We start from the raw sequence: 25,994 nt of genomic DNA, 5'->3' as shown, positions 1-25,994 counted from the left end.
CTGTTAAGGTGAGGTGCTGTAAATGTAGTGTAGTCAGTCTGTTAAGGTGAGGTGTTGTAAATGTAGTGTACTCAGTCTGTTAAGGTGAGGTGCTGTAAATGTAGTGTAGTCAGTCTGTTAAGGTGAGGTGTTGTAAATGTAGTGTAGTCAGTCTGTTAAGGTGAGGTGCTGTAAATGTAATGTAGTCAGTCTGTTAAGGTGAGGTGCTGTAAATGTAGTGTAGTCAGTCTGTTAAGGTGTTGTAAATGTAGTGTAGTCAGTCTGTTAAGGTGAGGTGTTGTAAATGTAGTGTAGTCAGTCTGTTAAGGTGAGGTGCTGTAAATGTAATGTAGTCAGTCTGTTAAGGTGAGGTGCTGTAAATGTAGTGTAGTCAGTCTGTTAAGGTGTTGTAAATGTAGTGTAGTCAGTCTGTTAAGGTGAGGTGTTGTAAATGTAGTGTAGTCAGTCTGTTGAGGTGTGGTGCTGTAAATGTAGTGTAGTCAGTCTGTTAAGGTGAGGTGTTGTAAATGTAGTGTAGTCAGTCTGTTAAGGTGAGTTGCTGTAAATGTAGTGTAGTCAGTCTGTTAAGGTGTTGTAAATGTAGTGTAGTCAGTCTGTTAAGGTGAGGTGTTGTAAATGTAGTGTAGTCAGTCTGTTAAGGTGAGGTGCTGTAAATGTAATGTAGTCAGTCTGTTAAGGTGAGGTGCTGTAAATGTAGTGTAGTCAGTCTGTTAAGGTGTTGTAAATGTAGTGTAGTCAGTCTGTTAAGGTGAGGTGCTGTAAATGTAGTGTAGTCAGTCTGTTAAGGTGAGGTGTTGTAAATGTAGTGTAGTCAGTCTGTTATGATGAGGTGTTGTAAATATAGTGTAGTCAGTCTGTTAAGGTGAGGTGCTGTAAATGTAGTGTAGTCAGTCTGTTAAGGTGAGGTGTTGTAAATGTAGTGTAGTCAGTCTGTTAAGGTGAGGTGTTGTAAATGTAGTGTAGTCAGTCTGTTAAGGTGAGGTGTTGTAAATGTAGTGTAGTCAGTCTGTTAAGGTGTTGTATATGTAGTCAGTCTGTTGAGGTGCGGTGCTGTAAATGTAGTGTAGTCAGTCTGTTAAGGTGAGGTGTTGTAAATGTAGTGTAGTCAGTCTGTTAAGGTGAGGTGCTGTAAATGTAGTGTAGTCAGTCTGTTAAGGTGAGGTGTTGTAAATGTATTGTAGTCAGTCTGTTAAGGTGAGTTGCTGTAAATGTAGTGTAGTCAGTCTGTTAAGGTGTTGTAAATGTAGTGTAGTCAGTCTGTTATGGTGAGGTGTTGTAAATGTAGTGTAGTCAGTCTGTTAAGGTGAGGTGCTGTAAATGTAATGTAGTCAGTCTGTTAAGGTGAGGTGCTGTAAATGTAATGTAGTCAGTCTGTTAAGGTGAGGTGCTGTAAATGTAGTGTAGTCAGTCTGTTAAGGTGAGGTGTTGTAAATGTAGTGTAGTCAGTCTGTTGAGGTGTGGTGCTGTAAATGTAGTGTAGTCAGTCTGTTAAGGTGAGGTGTTGTAAATGTAGTGTAGTCAGTCTGTTAAGGTGAGTTGCTGTAAATGTAGTGTAGTCAGTCTGTTAAGGTGAGGTGCTGTAAATGTAATGTAGTCAGTCTGTTAAGGTGAGGTGCTGTAAATGTAGTGTAGTCAGTCTGTTAAGGTGTTGTAAATGTAGTGTAGTCAGTCTGTTAAGGTGAGGTGCTGTAAATGTAGTGTAGTCAGTGTTAAGGTGAGGTGTTGTAAATGTAGTGTAGTCAGTCTGTTATGATGAGGTGTTGTAAATATAGTGTAGTCAGTCTGTTAAGGTGAGGTGCTGTAAATGTAGTGTAGTCAGTCTGTTAAGGTGAGGTGTTGTAAATGTAGTGTAGTCAGTCTGTTAAGATGAGGTGTGTGTGTGTGTGTGTGTGTGTGTGTGTGTGTGTGTGTGTGAGTGTGTGTGTGTGTGTGTGTGTGTGTGTGTGTGTGTGTGTGTGTTAGTGAGAGAGACAGATCCTATGTCAATAATCTATAAGGTCCTATGTTGCTACACAGTGTATTGAGTACGTACTCTCAAATGACACCCTTTTCCCTATATAGTGCACTACTTTAGTCCAGAGCCCTATGGTACCCTTTTCCCTATATAGTGCACTACTTTTACAGTATATCCCTGATACCTCTCTACCTTCCTCTCTCCTCCCTCCCTCTCTCCTCCTTCCACCCCTCCACCTCTCTCCCTCTATCCTCCTTCCACCTCTCCCTCTCTCTTCCTTCCACCTCTCCCTCTCTTCCTTCTACCTCTCCCTCTCTTCCCTCTCTCCACCTCTCCCTCTCTCCCTCCACCTCTCCCTCCTTCCCTCCCTCACTCCACCTATCCCTCTCTCCCTCCCTCTCTCCACCTCTCCCTCCTCCCCTCTCTCCACCCCCCCTTTCTCCGCCCTCTCTCCTCTCTCCCTCCTCCCCTCTCTCCCTCCACCTCTATCCCTCTCTCCCACCCTCTCTCCACCTCTGCCTCCTCCCCTCTCTCCACACCCTCTCTCCTCCCTCCACCTCTCTCCTCCCTCCACCCCCCCTTTCTCTCCTCCCTCTCTCCACCTATCCCTCTCTCCCTCCTCCCCTCTACCTCTACCTCCTCCCCTCTACCTCTCCCTCCTCCCCTCTCCACTTCATGTCCCAACACAGAAAGTCCGTGTTTAAGGAACAAGAGGAAGAAATGGACTTTACAGGTAGAAGACAAAAACATCAGAGGTTTGTAACGTTCTTTATAATTTAATGTAGAAAAGTGTTGTGGAGAAGTTAGGCTTTCATAGAGAGACACATGATTTATGGGAAACACACCTGAAGAATTGTAAAGTTAATACAATACTGATTTCAACTTTACAAAATGATAAGTTTAGTCTTATTTACATTGGTGTTGATTGATATTGATTAGCCTAATCAATATGATCCAATGTGATGTTATAGGCTACAGAGATATGAGGTAGAGTATTATTGGTAAAGGCGACTGACAGCACATTATCGTGATTATTATCCGCATGACGAAACTGCGTTAGAAGACGTGCATTGGAATTATGTAAAGCTGTCACTATAGAAACACTCTGTGTCGTCAAGTCAGTCAGGTAAATGTTACGAGCAACAATGGTCATAGAAACTATTTAAATGTAGGGCTAAATCAAAGGTGAAAATGCTTTCCTGCGACACGGATCAGGAAGGTGGTGGTCCGTCTTGCTCACTGCTGTGCGCTCGATATAAGTTGGCCGGCGCACCATTGCGTAATGTTACCCACTGGTTTAATCGTTGTCAGAACACCTTTCTTCTGAATACAAGCCCCGGTACAACGGGCGAGAGAAACTGATCGCACCTCATGTTAACTCAAGCAGTGCATGGGTGTATTCACTAAGGGCATTATTCCAACGCCTTTTTATACACGCCTTTCCTACGCACTTCTCATTAGTTTATATTCAGACTTACCTTATTAATAACGGGCTTTGCAGGCCTGGCTCCCTCGCGTGCGCTGAATAAATGTAATTTAACCGCTGAAAACACCCACTTACCGGCCAAGAGGTTTTCTGGTGGAGTTTTCATTCAACAGCGTTTTTACACAAAATATATTGATAAATAATAAATACAGCAGTTTGATTCATCCTGAAAGTTGTCATATTCAAGTTGAATCCATGAAACATTGGAAGGTGTAAAAAAGTATACAATCGGGGTTGAATAGGGAGGGGTCCTATACATCTACCCTAATTCTCACTAATCATGGAACTGTATAACAACGGTCCAGTCGTCGTGAACCGAGCACCGGGCTACAGGTTTAACCTGCTCCGTGGGGTCTGAGATCCATAACGATTCAAACAGGCCCACATTCTAATGCTAACGACACTCAGGAACAACTTACACTGACTTGACAGAGGAAAGAAAGGTGAACAGAATGGAATGATGCAAAATGTAAGATACAATTTGAAGAAAACGAACACTCAAGTGACAGTTATAAATGTATGTGGGTATTCCTGACCGTGGTTCTCGATAGTGGATGATATTTAATAACATGATACAAATTGTAAAATAAAACGGAGAAAAGCCCGGACATAGCCTATAATTAAAACATTCTGAAGCATACATCAACTTGGCAGGTTAAAGCGCGGGTGTTTAAAATTGCATCCACACCAATTATGAGGGCACACCAGTAGCGGTGCGGGGGTAAAATCGCTGTTAATTCACGTCTTTCAACCGTGAGATAGACTATGGGCCTAAAGGCCGAGACAAGAAGAAGACACAGTGGCAGAATAAATTCAACCACCACAAAACCGGAAAGCAACATCTTTCCGGTTAAATCCACACAGCATATTACATGTAACAGACATGACCTACAGACCTACAGACATGACCTACAGCATGGTCAAGCAAGGTCGTGTGTCTGACATTTTCTGACTACTAAACAACTATTGATTTAGAACCACAGAGAGTTACTGCACGTTGTAAAGAATGGTTCATGGTACTGATGTCTGTGCGTGTTCATACATGTAGAAAAAACATGTTGACTCACCCTACTTGTAGAGAAACACCAATGACATCCTCCTCTCTGTCATGTTGACAAAACGGTCTACCACTCTGTTATACAGTACACAGTCTATCACTCTGTTATACAGTACACGGTCTATCACTCTGTTATACAGTACACGGTCTATCACTCTGTTATACAGTACACTGTCTATCACTCTGTTATACAGTACACGGTCTATCACTCTGTTATACAGTTGTCATGAAGTTGGCCTGTGGGTAAGGTTTATGACCCCCCCATAAATACCTTTCTCCCTTCCCTCTCTCTCTGACTCTACTGAAGGACTCTTGAATAGCCTTTGTTAAACATAGAGAGTCTGGGAACATCAAACAAGTGGGGGGAAAGGAACCATATTTCGGTAATAGAATCAGTTGAAAATATGCGTTGGTACTTAATGTATATGATATCTGTTCGGTTGTCATCTAAGACATTATGACTGATGACAGGACGACATAAACTGTATCTGGGAAAGTCAACACATTGTAGTTATCAGATTCACATGGAATTGTTGTGCAAATTAAATGTTTGAATATGAAACTATTGGTGATGAGATTAAATGTAATTTTAGCTTCCAAATGAGAGAATTGGGTTTTCATAAGGTTAGAGCCCTGCTCAATCAGTGGCCCGCCCCTGTGAAGAGACATGGGTTATAAACTATGAAACACACCCTTCTCCCCCTCCACTATATAAGCCCTTGACGAAAATGTAACCTCCTGTTTTGAGGACGATAGGACGACGGTCCATACGTTAAAAGGGACTAACATGTCAACTACAGAACTAAGCCAACCTCAGCGTGAGCTTTGGTTATGAATGGTATGAACTTTGAACTCTTATTCACTAAAGAAGTGAGACCTCCTAGCCGTTGAGTTAGCAGCGGCCGCTGTAAACGTGGGCTAGGAAAGAACAGATGACATATCCAGTCTAACACACAACGAAGATACTACAACGTATCCAATTTACCACCAGGGACATTCTTCCGAGGACAGGAAGATCTCTGTTGGCCAACACGGCCAGCATCTACGACCAACCTACGGAAGCGCAGCTCAGAGTAAATGTTTATTGCATTTTCCTTTTCCAAATGGGCGGTAATTTAGAATGCATAAGATACTGTATTTACGATAGCACAGCTTCTCCCTTTGTTCCTCAGTCTTCCCGCTCTTTCATTCAAGCCCAACCCCCTCTCTTTGTGTAACAAGCCATCATACAGGTTCCGTCCACCAGGGATGTTCTCTGTATGACATAATTAGCATTTTATGTATATATAATTCTGTGTGATTAGTTAGGTATTTAGTAAATAAATAATTAAACCCAATTTTGTATCGCTGATTCAACTTGTTAGCCAGGGTTCGTGAAGATAACCAAGAATTTACACATTTCAGATGAGACTGAAATAAGGTGACGATTAATATTGACTGCTATTGATGTAAAATATTACTAGGTCTTTCAGAGATTATGCGGAAGATAACAGCTCTATAAACACTCTTTCGTGGTGCCCCGACTTTCTAGTTAATTACATTTACATGATTAGCTCAATCAGGTAATATTAATTACAGAGAAAGGATTTTATAGAATAGCATGTCATGCTTTCTCCTGTGAGATACATTCCGCCTCTTGTGAATTGAAGGACAATTATGAAGCACAGAGAGACGAAAGATACATTCTTTTATGTATAAAAAAAAAAATTGTTGGTCAATTTTTTGGGGGGGAAGCCTGGCTTCGGTTGGTATAGAATAAATATCTCTCAGCTATGTTAACGGTCTGTAAAGTCTACTTGGTGAATGTTATAATGTCTACTACCGTCTGTCAATCTAAACTGTAACGTCTTTTTAGTTGTGTGTACCCCAGGTAGACTAGCTGTTGTTATGGAGTCAGAGGATCCAACCAGGTAGACTAGCTGTTGTTATGGAGTCAGGGGATCCAACCAGGTAGACTAGCTGTTGTTATGGAGTCAGGGGATTCAACCAGGTAGACTAGCTGTTGTTATGGAGTCAGGGGATCAACCAGGTAGACTAGCTGTTGTTATGGAGTCAGTTGATCCAACCAGGTAGACTAGCTGTTGTTATGTAGTCAAAGGATCCAACCAGGTAGACTAGCTGTTGTTATGGAGTCAGAGGATCCAACCAGGTAGACTAGCTGTTGTTATGGAGTCAGAGGATCCAACCAGGTAGACTAGCTGTTGTTATGGAGTCAGGGGATCCAACCAGGTAGACTAGCTGTTGTTATGGAGTCAGGGGATCCAACCAGGTAGACTAGCTGTTGTTATGGAGTCAGGGGATCCAACCAGGTAGACTAGCTGTTGTTATGGAGTCAGGGGATCCAACCAGGTAGACTAGCTGTTGTTATGGAGTCAGGGGATCCAACCAGGTAGACTAGCTGTTGTTATGGAGACAGGGGATCCAACCAGGTAGACTAGCTGTTGTTATGGAGACAGGGGATCCAACCAGGTAGACTAGCTGTTGTTATGGAGTCAGAGGATCCAACCAGGTAGACTAGCTGTTGTTATGGAGTCAGCTAATGGGGATCCAACCAGGTAGACTAGCTGTTGTTATGGAGTCAGCTAATGGGGATCCAACCAGGTAGACTAGCTGTTGTTATGGAGTCAGGGGATCCAACCAGGTAGACTAGCTGTTGTTATGGAGTCAGGGGAGCCAACCAGGTAGACTAGCTGTTGTTATGGAGTCAGGGGATCCAACCAGGTAGACTAGCTGTTGTTATGGAGTCAGAGGATCCAACCAGGTAGACTAGCTGTTGTTATGGAGTCAGGGGATCCAACCAGGTAGACTAGCTGTTGTTATGGAGTCAGGGGATCCAACCAGGTAGACTAGCTGTTGTTATGGAGACAGGGGATCCAACCAGGTAGACTAGCTGTTGTTATGGAGTCAGGGGATCCAACCAGGTAGACTAGCTGTTGTTATGGAGTCAGGGGATCCAACCAGGTAGACTAGCTGTTGTTATGGAGTCAGGGGATCCAATCAGGTAGAATAGCTGTTGTTATGGAGTCAGGGGATCCAACCAGGTAGACTAGCTGTTGTTATGGAGTCAGCTAATGGGGATCCAACCAGGTAGACTAGCTGTTGTTATGGAGTCAGGGGATCCAATCAGGTAGACTAGCTGTTGTTATGGAGTCAGGGGATCCAATCAGGTAGACTAGCTGTTGTTATGGAGTCAGGGGATCCAACCAGGTAGACTAGCTGTTGTTATGGAGTCAGGGGATCCAACCAGGTAGACTAGCTGTTGTTATGGAGACAGCCAATGGTGATCCAGGTCAAAGTAATAACAGATTGGACTGTTTAAATGCAACATGAAGTCTCTGTTTGAACTCTGACCTCAGACAGTAAAAGTGTTGTCATTGTTAATTGTTCTTCAACAATGTTCAGAAATATTGACCATTCTGTTATTTCTTATTGTAGCTGAGTGAGCTGTGACTTACATCTAAAATGAGTCTCTCTGGGGAGAGAGAGGAGGGGACCACTGCCTCTAAAATGAGTCTCTCTGGGGAGAGAGAGGAGGAGACCACTGCCTCTAAAATGAGTCTCTCTGGGGAGAGAGAGGAGGAGACCACTGCCTCTAAAATGAGTCTCTCTGGGGAGAGAGAGGAGGGGACCACTGCCTCTAAATCGAGTCTCTCTGGGGAGAGCGAGGAGGGAACCACTGCCTCTAAAATGACTCAAGACACCAGTTCTAAGAGGTAAGCGATTAATTGTAAATATATACAGTTCTCTTAAAGCTAGATTCCTTAACGGTGAAACCATCTGTTTGGGATGTTACAACAACAAAGATGTTACTACAAACAACAAACACAGTTTTTTCCCCTCGGACATCGTTGCACACGCTGCCAGACGCTCTTCTCCCTCCGGTGTCAACAAATCACTGTTAATCAGATATGAGGAGTTAGAGAGTTAAATTTGGTAAACTCTGAATCAGTAGTGGTGCGTGGGTAAAATCACTGGGGAAGCCAAGCCTCCCCAAAAAGCCATATTAAAACCCATGTGTTGTGATCATTTTGTTGTTTGCTCTATAACCTGTTAGTTCATATGCCTTGACACCGTGATATATAGGACTAAAGGCTGAGACAATAAGACACAGTGATATATAGGACTAAAGGCTGAGACAATAAGACACCGTGATATATAGGACTAAAGGCCTAGACAATAAGACACCGTGATATATAGGACTAAAGGCCTAGACAATAAGACACCGTGATATATAGGACTAAAGGCCTAGACAATAAGACACCGTGATATATAGGACTAAAGGCCTAGACAATAAGACACAGTGATATATAGGACTAAAGGCTGAGACAATAAGACACTGTGATATATAGGACTAAAGGCCTAGACAATAAGACACCGTGATATATAGGACTAAAGGCTGAGACAATAAGACACTGTGATATATAGGACTAAAGGCTGAGACAATAAGAAGACACAGTGGAATAAATTCAACCACACCTTTGTTTTATCACAAAACCGGATAGAAACCTCTGTCCAGTGAAGTCCACAAAGCATATTGTATTTAAGTAGAAAGATAATGTTGACTCACCCTACTTGTAAAGAAACACAAATGCCATCCTCCTGTCTTTCATGTTGACAAAACAGTCTATCACTCTGACACACAGTACCCACTTTTATGAATGAATGGTTGGATCAGAATGGCCGTTATAATCATTAGCCATTACAGAGAATTAAGTAAAACCACAAGTCCAAATCCCTATCTCCATCCATGGCTAATTTAGGAAAGGGCAAGATTTACCTAGCTGGCAAGCAAGCCACAACGAGGTGCAACAATTCAAGTTCTTCTGTCAATGAAATATGCTCTCAATGGGATTTGATAGGAGTGACGGCAAATCCAAACTGGCTTCCCTTGACACTGTTTTTTGTGTGCCAGGACCATTCACAGTTAAGCTCACTCAGTTTAGCTCAACGCTGATTGGCAAATTTTTGTATACTTTTTGTGTCAAGGAATGCCAGATGCTCTCTGGCTTCCCTTGTCTTCAATGCTACAGAGTACACAGTGGCAGAATACCTGACCAGCGTGACTGACCCAAAATTAAGGAAAGCTTTGACTATGTACAGACTCAGTGAGCATAGCCTTGCTATTGAGAGGCCACCATAGGCAGACCTGGCTCTTAACAGAAGACAGACTATGTGCACACTGCCCAATAAATGAGGTGGAAACTTCGCTGCACTTCCTAACCTCCTGCCAAATGTATGACCATATTAGAGACACATATTTCCCTCAGATTACAAAGACCCACAAAGAATTAAAAAACAAATCAAATTTTGATGAACTTCCATATCTACTGGGTGAAATACCACAGTGTGCCATCACAGCAGCACGATTTGTGACCTGTTGCTACAAGAAAAGGGCAACCAGTGAAGAACAAACACCATTGTAAATACAACCCATATTTATGTTTATTTATTTTCCCTTTTGTACTTTAACCATTTGTACATCGTTATAACACTGTACATTGCCATAATATAACATTTAACATGTATATTCCTTTGAAACGTGTGAGTGTAATGTTTACTGTCAATTTTTTATTGATTATTTCACTTTTGTTTATTATTTATTTCACTTGCTTTGGCAATGTAAACATATGTTTCCCATGCCAATAAAGCCCCTTGAATTGAATAGATGTCCTACATGTATAGAGACAGAGGGGGCGCTGTTTTGCTCACTCAGATGCTTTCTCCTCTGAGATACATTCAGCCTCTTGTGAATTGAAGGAACATTATGAAACGCAGAGAGACGAAAGATGAATGGTTTTATTTTTTGTATTTTTTTCTATTGGTCTATTTTTTGGGGAAGCCTGGCTTCCCTTGGCATCCATGCATACACGCCACTGCCCCGAGTTCAACTCGGGATACCCAGTACCACTAGGCGGCAGCGTAGTCTAGTGGTTAGAGTGTTGGACTAATAACCGAAAGGTTGCAAGATTGAATCCCTGAGCTGACAAGGTACAAATCTGTTGTTCTGCCCCTGAACAAGGCACTTAACCCACTGTTCCTAGGCCGTCATTGAAAATAAGAATTTGTTCTTAACTGACTTGCCTAGTTAAACAAAGTTAAAATGCCAGAAAAGTGTAATCTTTTAGCCAGGTACATTTCTATGGCAATGAATCCTTCAGAACTAACCTAAGTGTTATACTACGAAGCAAGCTACATCTACTCAGGCATTTATAAAGCTAGCCAGCTTCCGTTCCGTTAGCCAGCTTCCGTTAGCCAGCTTCCGTTAGCCAGCTTCCGTTAGCCAGCTTCCGTTAGCCAGCTTCCGTTAGCGTCACATTCCAGATCAGGCTTCATCCATACTAGGACGGTGGAAATTGCTCACCCGCCTGCTGCTATTAAAGCCAATTTCTGCTTGATCTGGCAATGTGGTGTACGGTTCGGAGGATCAGCCAGAAGAGGACTGGCCACCCCTCATAGCCTGGTTCCTCTCTAGGTGTCTTCCTAGGTTCTGGCCTTTCTAGGGAGTTTTTCCTAGCCACCGTGCTTCTACACCTGCATTGCTTGCTGTTTGGGGTTTTAAGCTGGGTTTCTGTACAGCACTTTGAGATATCAGCTGATGTATGAAGGGCTTTATAAATACATTTGATTTGATTTGCTCAGTTTAGCAACTGTGGAGCCTCCATAGGCTTGGAGGCCAAATTGAACTTTGTACGGCGATGCCATGCGCCTCCCATAGCTCCGTATAGCTCCGCATTGACATGATTGGTTGATGGTAGGTGGGGGTGGGAGATTTCTTCCTGCTCAACACCTCTGCTCTACTCATGAGCAGGCTTTTGACTGCTCGTGAATGAGGCACATTGCTAGTCGAACACCGAACACTTCGTTGAGATAATGCTGAAATATCAAATCCATGAGGCAGTAACACATTTTCATTTGTGCCGAAATCAAAATCAAAGAAAAGTTATCTAGCAAATTCAGCAGGCTATGTTGTGAAATAGGTTTTTTAGCAGTTCCGCCTTTTTATTACTTACCGTTAATGCTGACTTTGGTGTGCTTATGAATGTAAAGCATCCTATCTGTTTAACAGCTTGTTGCGTTGCGGCTGTAGACATATCATCCATAGAAGGTTCTGGTAGGCCGTCATTGTAAATAAGAATTTGTTCTTAACTGACTTGCCTAGTTAAATAAAGATTAAATACAAAAATAAAGGCTCAGCATGGTCAATCTGACGTCTGCATTGGCCGTGCAGCATTTTACGGTGATACGGCCTATGCAGAAGTCAGGGCGTTCATACTTCCTGTTCTTCGAGGAGCAGTGCAGAGCTGTTGTCAAGGAAGTGAGTTTGTGTTTATACAGGACCTCCCGCCCCCACCTACCGTCAAGCAATCATGTCAATGCAGAGCTATATGATTAATATAATCTTTAAATCAGTCATCTTCCTCAAATGAAGGGGAGGATGACCCAATCTGTGTGAGAGGAAGGGTATCTGATTTCATTGGTCCTCAACTAGTGGCTCAGACACTTCATTCAGGATAAGTGGAGTTAGCCCTGAGTTAACCTGCCTAAATGAAGAGTTCGGGGTTCGACTAGCCATGTGCGACACACAGTTATAAGCCTACTAGACTTAGCAGCGGGCGTATACACCATCACTGTATGGACGAAGCCGGACCTGGAATGTGAACCTAACTGAAGCTGGCTAGCTAACTGAAGCTGGCTAGCTGCTAACTGAAGCTGGCTAGCTAACTGAAGCTGGCTAGCTAACTGAAGCTGGCTAGCTGCTAACTGAAGCTGGCTAGCTGCTAACTGAAGATGGCTAGCTGCTAACTGAAGATGGCTAGCTGCTAACTGAAGATGGCTAGCTGCTAACTGAAGATGGCTAGCTGCTAACTGAAGATGGCTAGCTGCTAACTGAAGATGGCTAGCTGCTAACTGAAGATGGCTAGCTGCTAACTGAAGATGGCTAGCTGCTAACTGAAGATGGCTAGCTGCTAACTGAAGATGGCTAGCTGCTAACTGAAGATGGCTAGCTTTATAAAAGACACAGTAGAAACCACTCAGTGCTGCTGTTTTCCCAAATGCGGATTCACTTAAAAATTAAACATCAGGAATTATACAGTAGAAGGTCCATTATACAGTTGTTAAAATGAAGTAGATGAGGTATTGATGTGATATTGATGAGGTGATCTGTCTCCCTGTTTTGTTCAGTGTCCAGAAGCCCAGTTCAGAGTCACCTACAACCAGCCTGTTATCAATGAAGAGTGATCAGCCACCTGCTTTCAGCCAGGAACCATTACCAGATGACAATAAGGAAGTGGAGAGTTTGGACAGTGAGGATGTATTAAAGATCACACACAACCTTCTGGACAGAAGAAGTAAGACTGTGTTTCATACAATATTACAAAGTATGGTTCACACTGTTGGATTCGACATTTTGAACATTGAGATATTAAATAAATGATAGAGAAGAAGCATAGAATATCTGTAGAAAGACAGATAGCTGTGGAATGTGTTGGGGGACGGGAGCAGAGCACCGTGTTGATACAGGGGAGACAGATGGACATCTGTGGATAAGATGAAGGAGGTGTTGAGGTCAGGAGGTGAGGACAGATTCTCTTAAGAGAGTAATAAGGGTTTGGTTTCCTGTTTCTCTTCCTGTAGAACCATAAGATGAAAGGATTGAAGAAGAGTGTTTTTATTTTACCTTTATTTAACTAGGCAAGTCAGTTAAGAACAAATTCTTATTTTCAATGACGGCCTAGGAACAGTGGGTTAACTGCCTTGTTCAGGGGCGGGAACGACAGATTTTTACCTTGTCAGCTCAGGGATTCAATCTTGCAACCTTTCGGTTACTAGTCCAATGCTCTAACCACTAGGCTACCCTGCCGTTTTAAGAGGGATATAAATATCTGGATGGGACAAATGTTGGGTTGTCTGAATTACAGCTGTACAGAACCTTTGGGAAGAATTAAACTTGGTTACAGGTTCTCTAGTGTGCGTGGGTTATTTACTCTGAAAAATAAGAACGTAACACACACACATTAACTGATTAGTCCCAACTCTCATTGTTTTCCTACAGGTCAAACTCTGCTGACAGTCCAACAAGACATCAAGGCTAAACTGAAACACAAGTATCAACACATATCTGAAGGAATTGGACACCATGGAAACCAAAGTCTGTTCAAGGACATCTACACAGAGCTCTACATCACAGAGGGTGGAAGTGGAGGGCTCAATAATGAACATGAGGTTAGACAGATAGAGATGGCATCCAAGAAGCAAACCACACAAGAGACACCAATCAAATGCGACGACATCTTCAAGCCTTTACCTGGACAAGACAAACCTATCAGAACTGTGCTGACAAAAGGAATCGCTGGCATTGGAAAAACAGTCTCTGTGCAGAAGTTCCTCCTTGACTGGGCAGAGGGAAAAGCAAATCAGGACGTTCATTTCATGTTTCCTCTTCCTTTCCGTGATCTGAACCTGAAAAAGGACCAATACAGTCTGATGCAACTTCTTTCCCACTACTTCTCAGAGCTGAAAGAGATTGACAGCATTGAAGATGGTGAAACCAAAACTGTTTTCATTTTTGATGGTCTGGATGAGTGTCGACTTCCTCTAGACTTCAAAAACAATGAGAAGTGCTGTGATGTCACGAAGCCAACCTCAGTGGACGTGCTGCTGACAAACCTCATCGAGGGGAATCTGCTTCCATCTGCTCTCCTCTGGATAACCACACGACCTGCAGCAGCCAATCAGATCCCTCCTGAGTGTGTTGACCAGGTGACAGAGGTACGAGGGTTCAATGAGCGACAGAAGGAGGAGTACTTCAGGAAGAAAATCACAGATCAGAATCTGGCCAATGATATCATCAAACACATGAAGACATCAAGGAGCCTCCACATCATGTGCCACATGCCAGTCTTCTGTTGGATATCAGCCACTGTCCTTGAGATGATACTGAAAGAGGCAGAGAAGGATGAAGTCCCCAAAACTCTGACCCAGATGTACTCACACTTCATTCTCATCCAAATCACTTTGAAGAACAGGAAGTACAACAAATCCACAGAAACAAACCCAAAGGAACTGTCTCAGTCAGACAAAGAGATGATCCTGAAACTGGCCAAGCTGGCTTTCCAACAGCTGCAGAAGGGCAACCTGATCTTCTATGAGGAGGACCTGAGAGAGTGTGGCCTTGATGTCACAGAGGCATCAGAGTACTCAGCATTGTGTACAGAGATCTTTAAAGAAGAATCTGGGCTGTACCAAGAGAAGGTCTACAGCTTTGTGCATCTGAGCATTCAGGAGTTTCTAGCAGTAGTGCATGCTTTAGAATCATGTCTGGACAAGAAGGAAAATGTTTTCTCCTCCGCTAGTGGTGGTGAGGAGAAGGAGTCAATCCAGTTGTCTGACTTACACAGGAGAGCAGTGGACCAGGCCTTGAAGAGTGAGAATGAACACCTGGACCTGTTCCTCCGCTTCCTTCTGGGTCTATCACTGGAGTCCAATCAGAATCTGTTACGAGGCCTTCTGACACAGACAGGAAGTACAACACAGAGCAATAAGAAAACAGTTGAGAGAACAGTCAGGTACCTTTCAGACAAGATCGAGGAGGAATCCTCACCAGAAAGGATCATCAACTTGTTCCACTGTCTGAATGAACTTGGTGCCAACTCTCTAGTTGAAGACATGCAGACCTCCCTGCGATCAGGAACTCTTTCAGAAACAAGACTAAAACCTGACCAATGTTCAGCCCTGGCCTACCTGTTACTGATGTCAGAGGAGGTGCTGGAGGAGTTTGACCTGAAGACATACAACACATCAGAGGAAGGTTATCAGAGGTTGCTGCCAGTAGTGAAAACCTGCAAGAGAGCACTGTAAGTTCTGTTATTGAGTTGATGTATACAGTCGTGGCCAAAAGTTTTGAGAATGACACAAATAGTAATTTTCACAAAGTCTGCTGCCTCAGTTTGAATGATGGCAATTTGCATATACTCCAGAATGTTATGAAGAGTGATCAGATGAATTGCAATTAATTGCAAAGTCCCTCATTGCCATGCAAATTAACTCAATCCCCAAAAAACATTTCCACTGCATTTCAGCCCTGCCACAAAAGGACCAGCTGACATCATGTCAATGATTCTCTCGTTAACACAGGTGTGAGAGTTGACGAGGACAAGGCTGGAGATCACTCTGTCATGCTGATTGAGTTCAAATAACAGACTGGAATCTTCAAAAGGAGTGTGGTGCTTAGAATCATTGTTTTTCCACTGTCAAATGGGGCGGCAGGGTAGCCTAGTGGTTGGAGTGTAGGACTAGTAACTGAAAAGTTGCAAGTTTTAATTTAATATTTGAAATTAATATTTGTGTCGTTCTCAAAACTTTTGTCCACGACTGTACAGTATCATTATAATGAAGGATTTGTATATCTAACAGATTATCTCCTTTCTGCAGACTGAATGGCTGTGAACTCACATATGTATCCTGTGAGACTCTGTCTTCAGCTCTGCAGACACCAAACTCCCCCCTGAGAGAACTGGACCTCAGCTACAATGACCTGGGAGACAGAGGAGTGGAACTGCTCTGTGTTGGACTAACCAGTCCACTCTACAACATACAGACACTAGTGTGAGCTTACTATCTTCAGTATTAGTTATTATGTGGATGTTTTAAACATGTGTTAATCATGTGCTCTTCTGCCCTCTAGTCTAGGTCAGTGTGGTCTGACAGAGGGTTGCTGTTCAGATCTGGCCTCAGTCCTGAGTTCACCCAACTCACAACTGAAACAACTGGAGCTGAGAGACAATGACCTGCAGGACTCAGGAGTTACACTGCTGTCTGCTGGACTGGAGGATCCAGACTGTAAACTACACACACTGAGGTGTGTGTGTGTGTGTGTGTGTGTGTGTGTGTGTGTGTGTGTGTGTGTGTGTGTGTGTGTGTGTGTGTGTGTGTGTGTGTGTGTGTGTGTGTGTGTGTGTGTTGCAAGCGTTCAAATTTGTCCTCTACTCCCCTCTAGTCTAGGTCAGTGTGGTCTGACAGAGGGTTGCTGTTCACATCTGGCCTCGGTCCTGAGTTCACCCAACTCACAACTGAAACAACTGGAGCTGAGAGACAATGACCTGCAGGACCCAGGAGTTACACTGCTGTCTGCTGGACTGGAGGATCCAGACTGTAAACTACACACACTGGGGTAAGTACAGCTGTTTCAGTCAGGTCTGTACTGAGCTGAGTTACACTGCTGTCTGCTGGACTGGAGGATCCAGACTGTAAATTACACACACTGGGGTAAGTACAGCTGTTTCAGTCAGGTCTGTACTGAGCTGAGTTACACTGCTGTCTGCTGGACTGGAGGATCCAGACTGTAAACTACACACACTGGGGTAAGTACAGCTGTTTCAGTCAGGTCTGTACTGAGCTTAGTAAAACAAATACTCTGAAAATCTAATATTTCATCACAATGTTTGTTTCATGGACAATTGGATGGGTGACCTACAAGATGATTGACACCAGTACACCAACCTAGACAGCTGTTGTGTGTCTCTCTGTAGGCTGTCTGGCTGTCTGGTCACAGAGGAGGGCTGTGCTGCTCTGTCTTCAGCTCTGAGGTCAAACCCCTCCCACTTGAAAGAGCTGGACCTGAGCTACAATCACCCAGGAGACTCTGCAGGGGGACTGCTTTCAGCTGCTCTGGTGGATCGCACATATAAACTGATGAAGCTGAAGTAAGTCACAATAGATGTCCTAATAGTGTGAGCTGCGTTTGTGTCATATGTACAGTCGTGGCCAAAGGTTTTGAGAATGACACAAATATTAATTTCCACAAAGTTTGCTGCTTCAGTGTCTTCAGATATTTTTGTCAGATGTTACTATGGAATACTGAAGTATAATTACAAGCATATCATAAGTGTCAAAGGCTTTTATTGACAATTACATGAAGTTGATGCAAAGAGTCAATATTTGCGGTATTGACCCTTCTTTTTCAAGACCTCTGCAATCCGCCCTGGCATCCTGTCAATTAACTTCTGGGCCACATCCTGACTGATGGCAGCCCATTCTTGCATAATCAATGCTTGGAGTTTGTCAGAATTTGTGGGGTTTTGTTTGTCCACCGGCCTCTTGAGGATTGACCACACGTTCTCAATGTGATTCAGGTCTGGGGAGTTTCCTGGCCATGGACCCAAAATATCGATGTTTTGTTCCCCGAGCCACTTAGTTATGACTTTTGCCTTATGGCAAGGTGCTCCATCATGCTGGAAAATGGCATTGCTCGTCACCAAACTGTTCCTGGATGGTTGGGAGAAGTTGCTCTCTGAGGATGTGTTGCTACCATTCTTGATTCATGTCTGTGTTCTTAGGCAAAATTGTGAGTGAGCCCACTCCCTTGGCTGAGAAGCAACCCCACACATGAATGGTCTCAGGATGTTTTACTGTTGGCATGACACAGGACTGATGGTAGCGCTCACCTTGTCTTCTCCGGACAAGCTTTTTTTCCGGATGCCCCAAACAATCGGAAAGGGGATTCATCAGAGAAAATGACTTTACCCCAGACCTCAGCAGTCCAATCTCTGTACGTTTTGCAGAATATCATTCTGTCCCTGATGTTTTTCCTTGAGAGAAGTGGCTTCTTTGCTGCCCTTCTTGACACAAGCCATCCTCCAAAAGTCTTCTCCTCACTGTGCGTGCAGATGCACTCACACCTGCCTGCTGCCATTCCTGAGCAAGCTCTGTACTAGTGGTGCCCTGATCCCGCAGCTGAATCAACTTTAGGAGACGGTCATGGTGCTTGCTGGACTTTCTTGGGCACCCTGAAGCCTTCTTCACAACAATTGAACTGCTCTCCTTGAAGTTCTTGATGATCCGATAAGTGGTTGATTTAGGTGCAATCTTCCTGGCAGCAATATCCTTGCCTGTGAAGCCCTTTTTGTGCAAAGCAATGATGACGGCACGTGTTTCCTTGCAGGTAACCATGGTTGACAGAGGAAGAACAATGACTCCAAGCACCACCCTCCTAAGCTTCCAGTCTGTTATTCGAACTCAATCAGCATGACAGAGTGATCTCCAGCCTTGTCCTTGTCAACACTCACACCTGTGTTAACGAGAGAATCACTGACATGATGTCTGCTGGTCCTTTTTTGGCAGGGCTGAAATGCAGTGGAAATGTTTTTTGGGGATGCAGTTCATTTGCATGGCAAAGAGGGACTTTGCAATTAATTGCAATTCATCTGATCACTCTTCATAATATTCTGGAGTATATGCAAATTGTCATCATACAAACTGAGGCAGCAGACTTTGTGAAAATTAAAATTAGTGTCAATCTCAAAAACTTTTGGCCACGACTGTAGTGTAGTAGGTTCAGTAACATGAGGACATGATGGTAGTATTAAGAGGAAGTTTACTCAGCAGGCTTAGCACTCCAACACAGCATACATCATCACCACATGAATACTATTGTTTTGCATCTCTGATATCCTGTTGGAATTGTAATCCGTTCTGTATGCAGTAGATAGGATATAATAATTGTATGTCTCTAGTAATGAATTGTACTCCGTTCTGTATGCAATAGGTGGGATAGAATACCTGTATGTCTCTAGTAATGAATTGTACTCCGTTCTGTATGCAGTGGGTAGGATAGAATACCTGTATGTCTCTAGTAATGAACTTGGATAGTGCACCAGAACACAACAATGTGGTTTAAATGTTGACTGCTTTATTAGGTCTTTTTCAGTCAATAACCTGTTTCTCCTACAGTGTGAATCATGGTGGAGAGTGCAGGCTGAAATCAGGGCTGAGGAAATGTAAGTCTCTTCAATCCTAATTAACTGCATAATCAGAAGCATAGTAACTAATCAATACTTGTTCTGTACCTACAAAACAACATTTTACATTCACATGTGGTTCGATTAAACTCTCCTGTTGTCTATAGATGCATGTCATCTCACCCTCGACCCAAATACAGCAAACCCACACCTGGTACTGTCTGAGGGGAACAGGAAGGTGACACGGGTGGAAGAGAGGCAGCATTATGAAGACCATCCAGACAAATTTGATTGTCTTCCCCAAGTTCTCTGCAGAGAAGGCTTATCTGGATCTCGTTATTACTGGGAGGTGGAGAGGGATGGTAGCATGGCTGTCGTTGGTGTGGTGTACAAAGGAATGAAGAGGAAGGGAAGGGGGGTTGACAGTGACATTGGAGGCAATAGGGAGTCCTGGTGTTTACTCTGCTCTCATAGTGGTTATTGCTTTTACCATCCTGGAGTCTGTAGCAGAGTCGTCCCTGGTCCTGTTTCTAACAGAGTTGGAGTGTATCTGGACTGGCCAGCTGGTACATTGTCCTTCTATAGTGTGTCCTCCTCTGGTACACTGACACACCTTTACACAGAACACACCACATTCACTGAACCCCTCTATCCTGGGTTTGGGGTTTCCTCCTCCTCTTCCTCAGTGACCCTGTGTCAGATAGATGACCAACACATTCAGAGGTGAGTCATATAGCAATGTTTATCATTTGTTTTCCTCTGGAATCATTTCTATAATTACATTAGTAGTGGTGTGTTTTAATGTGTTCTGTTGGACCTACAGACAGTTAGATTAGTAGTAGTGGTGTGTTTTAATGTGTTCTGATGGACCTACAGACAGTTAGATTAGTAGTAGTGGTGTGTTTTAATGTGTTCTGTTGGACCTACAGACAGTTAGATTAGTAGTAGTGGTGTGTTTTAATGTGTTCTGTTGGACCTACAGACAGTTAGATTAGTAGTAGTGGTGTGTTTTAATGTGTTCTGTTGGACCTACAGACAGTTAGATTAGTAATAGTGGTGTGTTTTAATGTGTTCTGTTGGACCTACAGAAATGGACCTACAGACCATGGTGGAGAGTGTTGGATCAAGCCTGGACCTGAGAAACGTGAGTGTTAACTGATAATTGTTTTTAAATCAAAATATTTTTAAAGCGTTCATTATAGTTAAGTCCCAGGCAAGGAACACAATCATGATCTATTTGGTCAAAACAAACTTAAAGGTAGAGTCAGCGATATGACGTAGATGCTCAAACTAAACAGCATAGTGGGTCAATTTCTACAACAACTAAGAGCATTGTACCGCAAGGCTAAACTTCTCCGCTGTTTTGGTCCCGTGACTACCACTCTGTAAGAGAGTGAAGAGAACCCTTCCACATAGGCAGATACTGTGTGTGACTGTGTGAGAGAGAAGTCAGGCATCTTGCTCATCACAATATCTGTGGTGCTGCTCGTACATCATAATTTATCTGACTCTACCTTTAAGCTCTCATCCTAGGATCTACCAGAAATCAGACCCCAACATCTACAAAACATGGACCAGAACGATGTTGTTTCCTGCTTCCACAAACATGAATTAATATAACACTAATGTCAGATTATGGTATGCTAATGAGTGTACATTCTGAGACTGTTGATCACTTATATTTATTTTTATTACAAGTCTATTTAATAATTATTAATTCATTATCACATGAGATTGTCTCATTTTAAATAACAACTACTTTTGACTTCAGGGATTCCTCAGAGCTGTAAGACTTGTGACCATGTTGAGGTAAGTCATAATGTCAATTTTTACTTTTACATACCTGCAGGAGTCAGGTACAGTCTCAAAGCCAGGTGTGTACTGACCAACCATTCATACTGGGATATAGACAGTCCTGTGTTCTGTTTGTAGTCATGCAGGATTTTAGCTGGTGTTATATTTTGTCATTAGACAGTTTAATTGATAAATCACCAGCATTCCATGTAACATTGAATACATACATTAGATTAGTTACTTTGGTTAATGGGCCAGTTTCCCAGACACAGATTAAGTCTAGTCCTGGACCTTAAAGAACTTTCTATTGAAACTTCCATTGAGCATGCTTTAAGTCCAGCACTAGACTCAAACGGTGTCCAGGAAACTGGCCCCATATATATTACTGACACGCTTGTCCTTGTTCAGGACTCCACACACTGGCTTCAGATTGAGCCCTTGACTTCCACTGTCCAGGGAGTGACAATGTTCAGGTAAAATAACTACTTTTAACATTTCATTCCACCTGCTAGTGTATTTCCCCATTACCTTTGGGAATAGTCTTCGATTCCAACCTCTCCATTTGACCATTGACCCTCTCTACCATATCTTGTTGTTGCCCTCAGACACAGGACACCCAAAGGGAGTTATGAGTGCACAGTGTCTGGGCTCCGCTGGCTGTGTGAGAGAGATGTCATTCTGAAGTCCTGGCTAAATTCCCAATCTGGCCTTCAAACCATCATAGCTACCTAATCATCCCCAGCTTCCAATTGGCTCATTTATCCCCTCTCCTCTCCCCTGCAACTCTTCCCCAGGTCGTTGCTGTACAAAATAATCTCTTCTCTGTCAACTTTCCTGATAAAATAAAGGTTAAATCAATAACAATGGTGTTGACAAAATGGATTGCTCAGTGAGCTGCATGTTGTGTGAATTATGAGACTACATTGTTCTGACTATTACATTGCTCATTTTGTAGGCTGTTCAGGAACGGGAGAAAGATCAGGTGTCCCAAGGATATTCAGAATTTCTCCTGTCAAGTCCAAACAGGCCCTTAAAGCTGAACAGTTGGTTTGCGCTCAAGAATCCCCACTCCACTTCCATCTATCCAGAGGTGCAGTTTTAGCAGGCTGAGGACATGAATCTGTCATATTGTATATGAATAACTGGAATATCATTCTATTTCACTCTCTCTCTCTCTCTCTCTCTCTCTCTCTCTGTCTGTCTGTTGTCTCAATCGTTGCACCATATGGCCTTCTACAGAAGATTCAGCTGTTACCTGCAGACACCACACCAAGCTGTTGTAAGATGATAATGGGAAACACAGGGGTTGACATTGAGATGGAGTTAATCGGGGAAGATGAGAGGACAGTATGGAAATCAGTGGTATCAAAAGGTAAGAAATACTAGACATAAACAGTATGTCAATCATCAACGTCCTTTTCTAACAGATGCTATTAAAATGTTTTATGATATTTTCTGTTGTTTGTTTTTCAGATGAATACAGCAAAGACTCTCATCGAATATGTAAGTTTGTTTTTGTGGACGAGGTTACAGAGCTAACGTCTCTTCAAGTTGTGATGAAGGACACTGATGAAGGTCTTCATGAGTCATGTTCAGTGGGGTGATGAAGGTCTTCATGAGTCATGTTCAGTGGGGTGATGAAGGTCTTCATGAGTCATGTTCAGTGGGGTGATGAAGGTCTTCATGAGTCATGTTCAGTGGGGTGATGAAGGTCTTCATGAGTCGTGTTCAGTGGGGTGATGAAGGTCTTCATGAGTCATGTTCAGTGGGGTGATGAAGGTCTTCATGAGTCATGTTCAGTGGGGTGATGAAGGTCTTCATGAGTCGTGTTCAGTGGGGTGATGAAGGTCTTCATGAGTCATGTTCAGTGGGGTGATGAAGGTCTTCATGAGTCATGTTCAGTGGGGTGATGAAGGTCTTCATGAGTCGTGTTCAGTGGGGTGATGAAGGTCTTCATGAGTCGTGTTCAGTGGGGTGATGAAGGTCTTCATGAGTCATGTTCAGTGGGGTGATGAAGGTCTTCATGAGTCATGTTCAGTGGGGTGATGAAGGTCTTCATGAGTCATGTTCAGTGGGGTGATGAAGGTCTTCATGAGTCATGTTCAGTGGGGTGATGAAGGTCTTCATGAGTCGTGTTCAGTGGGGTGATGAAGGTCTTCATGAGTCATGTTCAGTGGGGTGATGAAGGTCTTCATGAGTCATGTTCAGTGGGGTGATGAAGGTCTTCATGAGTCATGTTCAGTGGGGTGATGAATGTCTTCATGAGTCATGTTCAGTGGGGTGATGAAGGTCTTCATGAGTCGTGTTCAGTGGGGTGTAATGATATAGAACATTGACAGTTTTGCAGGGCTCTGTATTTCTATCTGCATCACATTTTATTGTGTTACAAAGTGGGATTAAAAGGGATTTAATTGTAATTTTTGTAAACAATCTCCACAAAATACTGTGTAATGTCAAAGAACATACAGTTGAAGTCGGAAGTTTACAAACACTTAGGTTGTGGTTGTGGCAAAATGGCTTAAGGACAACAAAGTCAAGGTATTGGAGTGGCCATCACAAAGCCCTGACCTCAATCCTATAGAAAATTTGTGTGCACAACTGAAAAAGCGTGTGCGAGCAAGGAGGCCTACAAACCTGACTCACTTACACCAGCTCTGTCAGGAGGAATGGGCCAAAATTCACCCAACTTATTGTGGGAAGCTTGTGGAAGGATACCCGAAACGTTTGACCCAAGTTAAACTATTTAAAGGCAATGCTACCAAATACTAATTGAGTGTATGTAAACGTCTGACCCACTGGGAATGTGATGAAAGAAATAAAAGCTGAAGTAAATAATTCCCTCTACGATTATTCTGACATTTCACATTCTTAAAATGAAATGGTGATCCTAACTGACCTAAGATAGGGAATTTCTACTAGGATTAAATCTCAGGAATTGTGAAAAACTGAGTTTAAAGTGGTCCACTTTGACATTACAGAGTATTTTCAGTAGATTGTTGACAAAACATTACAATTAAATCCAATTTAATCCCACTACATAACACAATAGAGAAATCCAAGGGGTATGAATACTTTTGCAAGGCTCTGTATGTTATGTAGAATAGACAATCGTGTCAGCCAGGGTAGGTGTCAATTCCAAATAAATCAGTAAATTTAAAAAAATGTTGTTTTAAACTGACTGACTTGAATCTGAATTGACTACAACCCTGGAGTCAGCTCTATACAAGAAATGACTATCAGGGGAATGATAACTGGAGAGACTGTTAGATGTAGAAACAGCTGCTGTTCACCCTAAAGACATATTAATTTAATTCACCCCCTTTCAGCATTAACACTCCCTGGGATTCCTGCTGAGGAGTTTCTGAAGAAACACAGGGCTGAACTCATTCAGGGAGTCAAAAACCCAATGCCAATAGCAGATGATCTGTCGTCAAAGAGCATGATTGGTGATGAAGAGTACTCCAGAATAAAAGCTGAAACAACTGAACAGGACCGAATGAGAGAACTACTGAATGCAGTCCTCCCTAAAGGACCAGAAGTGACGGGAGCTTGTCTCAAAGCTCTCATTGAACATGAACGCCATCTTGTTAAGCACTTGAGTGAATCTAGGTAAGACAGTTTAATTTTATCCCTTCCTTGAATATGTGGAATGATTAAATATAGGTCAAATAAAAACATAGCTACCCAGATCAAAGAGAAAGTATTTTTCAGAATGGAAGCATGTTTTTGTGTTGCTGCCTGTAATAAATGACTCTTATTATATTTGTATCATAGGACCATCATCACATCATTATCTCAGGTGTATCATAGGACCATCATCACATCATTATCTCAGGTGTATCTCACTACTCATTCTTCTCCATACTTTCTGATCTCTCTCTTCCCTTCTCCTCCATCCTCTGTCTTGTAGCACCTAATCTGAAGATGCTGAGGCCTGTCTCCTAGTCTGTGGACAAAGACACTTCTTCACCTAATCTGAAGATGCTGAGGCCTGTCTCCTAGTCTGTGGACAAAGACACTTAAATGATTGTAAGGGAAATGTTAATGTTTGCTATTCTTTTAACACATTTCTGTGTTTTATTAATTTGCTGTTCTATAAACCAATGTGTGTGTTCATCAAGTGTCTGACTGTACAATCCTCACTATCAGTAGCTGTAATTTGGCATTAAGCCCAGATGTTGTTTTGAGAAGGAGATATCTCAGTTTCAAGGTCTCATCTTAGAGAGAAGAAGACTGGTGAGGTGTTGGTCTGTTAAATGTTATGAACCAGTATTGGTCTGTTAAATGTTATGAACCAGTATTGGTCTGTTAAATGTTATGAACCAGTATTGGTCTGTTAAATGTTATGAACCAGTATTGGTCTGTTAAATGTTATGAACCAGTATTGGTCTGTTAAATGTTATGAACCAGTATTGGTCGGTCACATGAATGAAACAAAATGGTAATGATTCATGAATTATGCTAAACTATGCAAATATAACTTGTCTGTGTATAGCCGTATATAAGACAACTGCTGGGTCTGACCAGGGAGAGCTCTTGATTGACATGTGTTCTATGGTACACTGAGTTGGGTCTGACCAGGGAGAGATCCTGATTGACGTGTTCTATGGTACATTGAGTTGGGTCTGACCAGGGAGAGATCCTGATTGACATGTGTTCTATGGTACATTGAGTTGGGTCTGACCAGGGACAGATCCTGATTGACATGTGTTCTATGGTACATTGAGTTGGGTCTGACCAGGGAGAGATCCTGATTGACATGTGTTCTATGGTACATTGAGTTGGGTCTGACCAGGGAGAGATCCTGATTGACATGTGTTCTATGGTACATTGAGTTGGGTCTGACCAGGGAGAGATCCTGATTGACATGTGTTCTATGGTACATTGAGTTGAGTCTGCCCAGGGAGAGATCCTGATTGGTTGGAACCTCTCCAGCTCGCTGACAATAAACAATGATTCATTTCA

At 42.7% G+C, this 25,994-nt stretch overlaps 1 protein-coding gene across 3 annotated transcripts; it reads left to right on the top strand.

Moving 5' to 3' along the window:
• The first annotated feature begins 2,622 nt into the window (after positions 1 to 2,622).
• LOC123732841 (NACHT, LRR and PYD domains-containing protein 12-like) lies at positions 2,623 to 25,994 on the top strand. Of its 3 annotated transcripts, XM_045712177.1 has the most exons (19): positions 2,623 to 2,709; positions 7,933 to 8,210; positions 12,682 to 12,848; positions 13,553 to 15,353; positions 15,931 to 16,104; positions 16,184 to 16,357; positions 16,496 to 16,669; positions 17,028 to 17,201; positions 19,228 to 19,274; positions 19,403 to 19,958; positions 20,324 to 20,379; positions 21,007 to 21,044; positions 21,438 to 21,502; positions 21,635 to 21,823; positions 21,985 to 22,119; positions 22,269 to 22,401; positions 22,503 to 22,532; positions 24,356 to 24,638; positions 24,940 to 25,994. In XM_045712177.1, exons 2-14 carry the CDS (start codon positions 7,960 to 7,962, stop codon positions 21,759 to 21,761), a joined length of 3,804 nt encoding a protein of 1,267 aa, XP_045568133.1. In that variant the 5' UTR covers positions 2,623 to 2,709; positions 7,933 to 7,959; the 3' UTR covers positions 21,762 to 21,823; positions 21,985 to 22,119; positions 22,269 to 22,401; positions 22,503 to 22,532; positions 24,356 to 24,638; positions 24,940 to 25,994. The 3 variants fall into 3 exon arrangements, with proteins under 3 accessions (XP_045568133.1, XP_045568135.1, XP_045568134.1); XM_045712179.1 differs by lacking the exon at positions 16,496 to 16,669; XM_045712178.1 differs by lacking the exon at positions 21,635 to 21,823.

This window comes from Salmo salar, unplaced genomic scaffold, assembly GCF_905237065.1.
Source record: "Salmo salar unplaced genomic scaffold, Ssal_v3.1, whole genome shotgun sequence".
Taxonomy (NCBI): domain Eukaryota; kingdom Metazoa; phylum Chordata; class Actinopteri; order Salmoniformes; family Salmonidae; genus Salmo; species Salmo salar.
The sequence above is the reverse complement of the archived record's forward strand: the minus strand, read 5'-3'. Positions and strand labels throughout refer to the sequence as shown.

What these genes read in the sequence shown, in the direction of transcription:
- LOC123732841 (XM_045712177.1), top strand. Translation starts at nt 7,960, where the DNA reads ATGAGTCTCTCTGGGGAGAGAGAGGAGGGGACCACTGCCTCTAAAATG. An exon ending in AAAACCTGCAAGAGAGCACT is followed by an intron (nt 15,354 to 15,930) that starts GTAAGTTCTGTT and finishes TCCTTTCTGCAG; the next exon opens with ACTGAATGGCTGTGAACTCA. An exon ending in TGTAAACTACACACACTGGG is followed by an intron (nt 16,670 to 17,027) that starts GTAAGTACAGCT and finishes GTCTCTCTGTAG; the next exon opens with GCTGTCTGGCTGTCTGGTCA.